We start from the raw sequence: 9,357 nt of genomic DNA on the forward strand, positions 1-9,357 counted from the left end.
GTTTGGAAGTAAATAACCCAGTGACAACAATCACAATAAAATAGAGGTGTTCTATACACACACATTTCCAAACTTGTGTTGCGCATTGCGACAACAGCATACAACGAATCGAGAAGCATTGCATGACTACGTATTGCGGTTACCAGCTGTGATGGTCTCGAAATAAAAATAACAAAAAAAAAAGGCATAAAGACAAGAGGTATACTCACATCCTTTCAAAGTTGCGTCGTCGATGAAGGTCTGATCGGTCTCAGTCGTCGACAGCTAGCTTATAAGACCCTTCATTTTTGTTTTATTTCAAGGGAAGGAAGGATCACGTGAATGCATCGTGGACAGCTTCTCCTTTCGCAGGAGCAGCATGTGAAATGCGATACCTCTTGCCGACGCGCTCTTTTTTCTTCTTCTTTTGGTATGATAACACAACCGCGAAACACCCGTCTGGCTTTTTCCAAACGCTCTTTGGGAACACCAACCACACACACACAAAAAGAAACCGTTATCGCCCTCGCAAGATGAATTTTCGACTGGTGGTATACGCTGTCTGCCACGTACGAGCTTCCAGCAGTGAGTGTGCCACGTAAGAGCCAAGTGATGTGAGTATTTCAAACCATTTCTTGTGTTACAGTGTATTTTATAGCTAAATGAAATGCGGGCATGTATTTGTTTTAAATTCTTTTTATTGTTTCGCTCAGATGAGACAGCAGAGACATGGTAGCCGATTTCGAAAGAGTGATACCGTAACCGCTGTGCTTTCCATTCCCAATGAGTCTTGCAATATTGTACACATTGCCGGGACATCGTTCTATTACTTGCCTGGGTTCGAAACTTATTTCACATAGCTTCGAGCACTCGAAGTTATAATAATTGTGCGCGACATTTGCTTCTTTCAAGCAATGCCATAGTTGACGTGTATCATTTTGCGACAGATTTACTCCGTATCTCGTCGGATGACCATTGCTGAGCCAAAGGCGTACGGCAGTTACTGCAGCTGGACATCGGTGGACGTAGATGTTATGGTCAATCTGAGTCACGGTAGTGCATTTTCCCTGTTTCAGTGTTGGTTTTGTAAATTCTGTTGTAGCTACGAAAACGAACAGGGAAACAGCACTCAGAAAGGACAAGGTGTAGCAGAACATCTCCGGACATCTATTTACCATGACGACCTACAGTAAAATGAGACAACTCGTCATGGATTTCAATATTTATTGGTAAGCGTCTTTGGGTGACAACCTATTTTGCAACAGGTCAATTGTCATGTCGTTTATGTACACAGCCAGGTAATGGTAGCCAGTCTTCATTGCGTAGTACATGATACATAGACTTTCGGCCACCAGTTGCATTACGTCGACGTCACGATCACCGTAATAGCTGAATATTGAGCTCATCTGTTTTCCCCATTCGGAGACCAGGTCGAACGGGTGGTCGGATAGGTGCTCACACTTCCTGTGCACCCTGGCATACATTGTTTTTGAAGACTCCCACACAGTCTTTTTCGCGGGAAGGTTCAGAGGCAGGGACTGGAACAGGAAAATGTCTCTGGTTATCTTAAATGCTGCGACGAGCACTGTGTCGTCCGTTGACTTCGATGAACCGCATTCTAACACGTCATTCCAACAGGTATGAGGATGGCGACATTTTCCTTGGAGTTGATGATCCTGGGTAACGTCCCGCATGCCGCACACATCATCACCCGATTGGGACCAGGAATCGCCAGCGTTGGCTGGCTGTTCGACATCGGACCAGTGATCGCCAGTCATTTCGTCGTCGGTGGTGGCAGGTAGTTCTCCGGAACCCAAGTCCTTCTACGACTTCCAGAAGGTTGCAACAGGTACTGCACCTTTCCATTCCGAACGCGTCTTTTTATAATGCGGTGGCCCTTTCCAGGCTGCACACGTGTTAATTCGCTTGCATAAAATTGACCTTCAATAGGTTCTTCCTGCTGGTCACGTAAGAGATAGGTATTCGGGTAACCAATCTTGACTGCTCTCACCACAAAAATTTCACGCGTAAACGAACCAAGATAACTTTTGACTAACTGGTGTCTAGACTTTGCTATTCTGACAAGCTGGCCAACGCGAAAACGTGGCTTCTCTGGGGGTTTGCTCGGAGTAGGATAGAGCTTTTGTCTAAATAAATGTTCATTTTCTTTGTTGACATCCACAGGTCGTGCCGACAGAGTTCTATGAACACGATGATTATATGCTTTGACCAGAGGCTGTAAAATTTTCAAGTACGATTTATGTCCCTGATATTCAAAAGCACGATAAAGTGGCGTCATAAGACTTCGAATAGATCGTTCTGCAATACTTGCTTTCGTATTTGAATTAGTGTGGAAGAGAGATATCCCTTTTGATTTTAAAAATGCTCCGACTGACTTATTGGTGAACTCTGTACCTCTGTCTGAATGAATCAGTCTCGGAGTCCCAATACGTCTAAAAGCGAGTCTCAGTCCACGTATAATTTCCGCTGCTCGTTTATTCTGCACAGGCACTACAGCAAGCATACGAGAAAATGCGTCGATACAAAACAAAAGATAGCGAAAACCCTTGTTGTATCTCGACAGTTTCTGAAGGTCTTTCAAATCTATTTGGAATATATCCTTCGCACCCAAAACGATGGTCTTCCGGAACTGACGTGGTCGCTTAAGTTCTCTGAAGAGAGAGTACACATCACTGGTTTCCAGGAACTTGGCAACCTTCGCCGGCTTTTCACCGATCGCTCGTGCGAGTCGTTGAACACCACCTAGAGCACCAGGATGGTATACGTCCACGTAAGCAGCCATTAGCACAATTTTCTTCCACGAACACGAAGTCCGTCGAATGACAAGTAGGCATTTATAACGGCTGCCACGTCACCTTTGTACCAAGAGGGCGATCGATTGTGCAGTTCGTATTTTATAAGCTCGATGACGGAACTACTTGGAACAACGCGAGAATGACAGATAATCCTTCCCTCTTCATCTATCGCAAATACGGTCTTTAGCATCTGCAGAATGGCGAGGGCCTTCTTCCTGTGTCGTGCGGGAAAATGCGCCAGAATGTTTTCGTCCCGAAGGTAACCACAGTGTTCCTGTTGCGTTTCCAACGTGCTCAATACCGGTTCCATTCTCGAAGTCTCTTAGCCGCTCTTGTGATAACCGGAGAAATGCGTCGACGAGGTGTCTCAGGTGTAAACGTAGGACTACCGGCTGATGGCTCTGCAGTCTCCTTTTCAAGTCGAGATGGATGTACGATAAGTGTCGGTATATTTAGCTTGACCAATAGTGGTAGGATCCTCTCGAGATACGCGGGTCGCCACACATTTCGCGCTCTTGTGACCAAATAATAAACAAGGTCTACAACGTTGGTATTTGGTATTTGTTCACCATTGACAATGAGCTCAAACGTTTTACTATTCCAGCCGAGCACGGGTTTTAGTAAACGCAGTAATTGGCTTGCTCTCATCTTGTAGCCGCTGCTCATAAAATTAACGATGGCATCTTCCTCCTCGTCCGCTTGAATCTGTGTCTGCTCTCTTGTCGATGCCACATGATTTGTCTCCTCACCTGCTGCACTAGGCTGTCTTAATGTGTTCGCGGGAGGATGCAATAGCTTGTGCAAGTACTGGATGATCTCCTTGGCCTTGATATCATCAGGCTCCTGTTTATTCAATATCGACGGAATAGTGCTTTCTCGATAGGGAACAAGCTCGTATTTCTGCATTATTTAAATGCCGATTGCTTTTGCGATGCTTTTGCCCGCTAAACTTGAAACGAGACCTAACAAGGGGGGCAACAAAAATTGCAAAAACCCGCCGGACTGATGAAGAATCCGTTTAATTTTCTTCACATCTGCACGGTCTTGCCTGGAAGCCAGTGTCCTAATGGGTGTTGCAAAAGGCTGCAATTGCTTTTTAACTTTCGCCGGTACGTCGATGTTTCCTTTGCAGAGGTTCATACAAATCTCCCTGATTGTTCGTAGCTGTTCCCTGCTGGCATGTTGAATCAGGTTGTAACGATCTTCCCCTGTCTTTGCTTCAGCGATCATACGAAGGAAACGAATGTGTTTGTTAAGCCTTTTCATGACCTGTATACGATCTGTCTGTGATCATCCGGGAAAATGTTGGTCCACACCTTATAGTGATCGTTGCTCTGTTGAGACAAGTCGATAACTAAGTATGAGTATGGTTTCTGACAGGCATCTTTATATATCGTGGGCAACAAATCATTTCGCCCGAAAATCTGCCTGGACAGCATACGCAGCTGGTCTGTAGTGCGTGGTGAACGAAATAAAACGAGAGCCGTGCTATTGAATTGTATTGTGCGATACAAAGGATCGTTGACGAACAGGTATTGCGAGATGAACACAGCCGTGATTGACAGGTGGTGACACCCAGCGATATAAAATTTGCAGATTTCTTTGAGTCTTTGTCGGTCGGCTAAACAGTCGTCAAATATAAATAATGAGTGGCTATAATTCTCCGGATCTGCAGGGATGTCTTGACTGAAATTTACTTCAGGAAGAGTATCGAATACCGGCTGCTTATAAAGATAGATATACCATATTTGCTTGAACGGTTTGTCAAAGAGGACAGCTCTGTGTTTAATTAGTCGTGCCACGAAGGTGGATTTCCCACTTTGACTAGCCCCTGAAATTGACACCGAGGCAGGCGTCACGAACCTAAAAGGTGCTATCACTGTCATTTCGTGCAAGGGAATGAAGTCTGGTCAAGATACGTTTCGTTAGATAAACAAGTCCGTGCTTGCAAACTGCAGGGAAAAAAAGCAAACTGCAAAGGTAGGTTCGACTGCAGAGTTGACGATGTAAAAAAAAAGAAGACTCCTCAAGGTTGCCATGCTGGCAACTTCTTATATAAGAACTGTCTGACGCTCAGCTCCTTCACTCTCGAACCTCCTTCTGAGGAGGTATGGTGTTCAGAATGATGAAATATTTTGCAGTGTTCTAACATGTGCTCCTTTTGTTTTCAGTCGGTCCAACGTGTCCGAAGGATCATCGTCGTCATCATTGCATCAGTGTACAAGTAAGCATCATGTCTTCGTCGATCTTGCATAAACTTGACAAGTTAAAGAAATGTGGAGAGTTTCAAAAAATGGCGACAATTCCTAAAAACATCAAGTATGATGTGGTTGATGTTAACAAAATTGAAACGAGGTATGGCGAGGCGGTCTACGTAGAAATTATGAAGGATCACGAGCACGTAAAGGTGTTCCTTCCAGCTCGGTTTCATAACTAAGCACTCAAGACATCGAAGACATGAGGAACACGAGCGGGCTCTGGATGGAGAAGAAAGAGCGAGTTGGAAAAGAGGGGAAACGTCTTCTTTCGCCAGACATCGTGTTCGGTCAATCCGAGTAAAAAAAAATAAAAAGAAATGGTGACATGCCACCTTTGTCCTCCGGCCGATCGGCAGCACTACACAACAGCGCTGGGACTTCAAGTTCATCTGGCTAACGTTCATAACCTTGCAACACCCTGTATCCCATTTTGTGAGACACTCTGTACGCTCCGCAACTATACCAACCGCTATGAGCTTCATCTACATGACAGAGACGACGACGGGCAGGATGTCAGCACATTCTTTCATGAAAACGGACGCTACCTTGCCGGTGTACTTCGACATTTCGGATTTCCGTTACGCTTTTATGTTTTGCTGAAGGCGGAACTCGGTCGACATACGCCTGAGGATGAGATCATATTTGTCACTCAATTTATTCCTTCGAGTGTGCATACGCTGTGGTCGGAACGAGACGTAGAACGTGCTGTCATTGAAGTAGGCACTGAAGTCACCAACAATTTAGAAAAGCTTGAAATGCAAGGGTCGGGATTTTTCTTATTTCGAATTCACGCCTGCATTCTTCATGTCGGTCGTCTCGCACCACAGCTCATTGGTTGTACCGACTTTGAATTGCCAAACGAATTGAAAAAAAAGTGTCGGTGTCTTCTGAATGTCGACCTTCACGAGGATAGTGAACAGAACATGTGTTTCGCATTTTGCGTACTTGCCGGTCTACATCCTGCAAAGGGTTCTTACAGACGCAGAGCTTCATCCTACAGGTCATACCTGTCTCAATATGTATTTCCAGAGACGTTTCCTGTAGTGTTCCCGAAAGATGTAGAAATGTTTGAGAAGCAGAACGATGTGAGCATTAACGTGTACGGTTATGACAAAGATGAAAAATATGTTTACCCGATTAAGGTTGTTGACGACCAGTGCAAGAAGCATGTCGACCTACTGCTGATTGACTTCCATTTTGTACTCATTACTAATTTCAATGCTTTGTTCACACCACCTGGTTATTTTCACTGCAAACGGTGTACGATGGGTTTCACCACCCCGGGTGTACTCGCCGATCATCTACTAATGTGTAAACAACAAAAAGTGTCCAAGACTATTTTTCCAAAGAAAGGTGAGACACTGTCGTTTGCCGGAGAGCATTTGATGTCGGAAGTTCCCTTCTACTGTGTATACGACTTTGAGAGTGTACTATCACCGTGTTCGGGAGGCGGGAATGTCTACGAGGAACACATCCCTTCATCCTTCTGTCTCCTCGTCATACGCTCGTGCGATTCGTATGTCTTGAAGAAACATATTTACCGTGGTGCAGACTGCGTTTCCGTTTTCATGGAACTATTGCGTAATTTGCATGATGAGCTGTATGCGATGTTGCACGAGACTGTGCCCTTGCAAATGACCCCAGGAGACGAACTCGAACATTCTGAAGCCACTCACTGTAACATCTGTAAAGAACCATTCACTAAGAAGCAGAAAGTGCGAGACCATGATCACGTAAGTGGAGAATTTCGCCAATCATTGTGTCAGGGATGTAATCTGAAACTGCGGATACCACGGAAAGTGCCCATCATTGCACATAATGCCAATTATGACCTCGGATTCATAGTAGCTCATCTGCACCTGCTTCGGAAGACAGACATCAGAGTGATAGCCTCCAGTTGTCAAAAGTTTAAGGCTATAGACATTGGTGTGTTCCGCTTCATAGACTCGTTAAGCTTCCTCAATGCTAGTCTCGACACACTGACGAAAAATCTATGTGACAAAGGTGAATCTAACTTCAGGTGTCTGCGTCAGTTTTTCGCAGAGGAGGACTACTTCAGGTTGGTTGTACGTAAAGGGGTTTTCTGTTATAACTACGTTACCTCTTTTGAACGTTACGACGAGCCCTGTTTGCCATCACGTGACCAGTTCTTTAACCAACTGAACGGATCAGAAGTGAGCGAGGAAGATTACCGCCATGCGCAAAATGTGTTTGAAAAATTTCAACTGAAGAGCCTGGGCGAGTACTCGGATTTGTACCTTCTGACGGACGCATTGCTTCTGGCAGACGTGTTTCAAAACTTCCGAATATGGGCGTTGGAGACGCACAAAATTGAACCACTTCATTTCGTGTCACTCCCGGGACTAAGCATGTCTTGCGCACTAAAAATGAGCCGGATTAATCTGGATTTAATCCACGATCCCGATGCCTATCTGTTAATTGAACGGGGCCTGCGTGGTGGTATGACCCAGTGTTCAACGCGAATGGCCACTGCAAATGTCCCAGGGACAGATCAGTACGATCCCGAAAAACCAAAGACCATAATTCATTACATGGACATAAATGGACTCTATGGCACAGTGATGCGTGAACCACTCCCATTCGGAGACTTTGAATGGCTGTCACCCGAAGAGGTTGCAGGTTTAGATGTAACCCTTGTTGCAGATTATGCAGACGTTGGTTATTTTTTAGAGGTAGACCTGGCCTACGTACAAGAGCTCCACGAACGACATAAAGATTTACCGCTCGCGCCCGAAAAAATGAGCGTCCCGTATGAGTTGCTTTCGGATTATCAGAAAGACCTGATGAAAAAATTTAACCTGCCACAGCATGATATAGAACCGAAATTACTCCTTACACTGCTTGACAAGAAGAAGTATTTTCTTCATTATCGCAGTCTAAAGTTGTACCTACAGTTGGGTCTTCGGCTCGAGAAAATTCACCGGGTGCTCAGGTTCAAACAAAAACCATTCCTGCGATCCTATGTTGACTTCCATCATGAACTACGCAAGCAGGCAACCAATACCTTCGAACGTAACCTGTACAAGAGTTTAATTAACTCCGTATATGGGAAAACATGTATGAATGTACGAAAGTTCGTCGACTGTCGCTTAGCAACTTCCGAGGAGCAAGTGTTGAGATTCTTGCGTAAACCGAACCTCAAACAATTCAGGGCTCTAAGCTCTAACGTAGTCTTGTTTCAGTTCGCTCAATCGATAGTCCGTATGCGACAGCCACTGTACCTGGGGTTCACTATTCTCGAGCTGTCTAAAGTCATGATGTATGACTTTTATTATAACAACTTGCTTCGGGTAGCCCCGGACACAAGGCTCTTGTATATGGACACAGATTCTTATATCGTGATGCTGAGCGATGAGAAGGCCCTTGCGGAGCTCGCCGATACCCACCTTGATACATCTGGTCATTCTTGTGATGACTCGATGTATTCTACGAAAAACAAGATGGTGCTAGGAAAATTTAAGAACGAAATGCCCCACGACCACATCCTAGGGTTCTGTTGCCTGAAACCAAAGCTCTATGCACTAGACCTCCATAGTAAAAGACGATACAATCGTGCTAAGGGGGTGAAACAATGTGAAGCCCAGAAGTTGCATTATTCAATGTACATAGACTCTCTTAAGCTTGGTGAAGTGTACAAAGTTTGTCAGAACCTCATTGTGCGCAAGGAAAATATAAATAAAAGTGTATGTGTTACGAAAGTAGCTTTAAATCCCCTAGACACAAAGCGTTTCATTTGTGAGGATGGTATCCACACGTTACCCTTTGGGTACGCATCCAATGGAAAGATGTAGACAGTTTTTATGCATATGTTGCCCTACCTGGCTGTTGTTGTTGTAATGCTGTTTTTATATATATATAAGATTGTGCCTGTAACGACATGGAAATAAATACAATTTTATTGTGTCAAAGTACACTGCAACATGACATGTTGTCTGTCTTTCTTGGGAATTGCTTCCGTACAAGGACGGGTACCAGCTTGTCGTTCAGGGTGAAGTTCGTTGACGAAAATCTCTGAGTGCACTCTCGGAGCGAGAATCCACAAGCGAGCATGCTGCCTACATACAGGCAGTAGAGGCCACATGTAGCTGATCCATAGCCCTGAAGTCTTTTCTTGTTATAGTAAAATGACCTGGTAGGATGAATGAATTGGTAGAATTCTTTGTAGACGGGCTGAATGCCGTAACTATCAAAATACGTAACTACATTGTCACCGGAAACATAAGTCATGGTCCAGTGTTCACCGTTACTGCTCCTTGGAGCTGTGTTAATCACATAAATCCCGG

General features: G+C 44.7%; 1 protein-coding gene across 1 annotated transcript; it reads left to right on the forward strand.

The window, feature by feature from the left end:
* Window positions 1-226: 226 nt before the first annotated feature.
* LOC135368073 (uncharacterized) lies at window positions 227-8,916 on the forward strand. Its single transcript, XM_064601150.1, has 4 exons — window positions 227-593; window positions 927-1,208; window positions 1,618-1,828; window positions 4,967-8,916. The coding sequence occupies exon 4, from the start codon at window positions 5,371-5,373 to the stop codon at window positions 8,863-8,865; it is 3,495 nt and encodes a 1,164-aa protein (XP_064457220.1). The 5' UTR covers window positions 227-593; window positions 927-1,208; window positions 1,618-1,828; window positions 4,967-5,370; the 3' UTR covers window positions 8,866-8,916.
* The last annotated feature ends 441 nt before the right edge of the window (window positions 8,917-9,357 follow it).

The sequence above is a fragment of the Ornithodoros turicata genome, chromosome 9, assembly GCF_037126465.1.
Source record: "Ornithodoros turicata isolate Travis chromosome 9, ASM3712646v1, whole genome shotgun sequence".
Classification (NCBI taxonomy): Eukaryota; Metazoa; Arthropoda; class Arachnida; order Ixodida; family Argasidae; genus Ornithodoros; species Ornithodoros turicata.

Coding starts and splice junctions, on each gene's coding strand:
- LOC135368073 (XM_064601150.1), top strand. CDS start 5,371: ATGGTGACATGCCACCTTTGTCCTCCGGCCGATCGGCAGCACTACACA.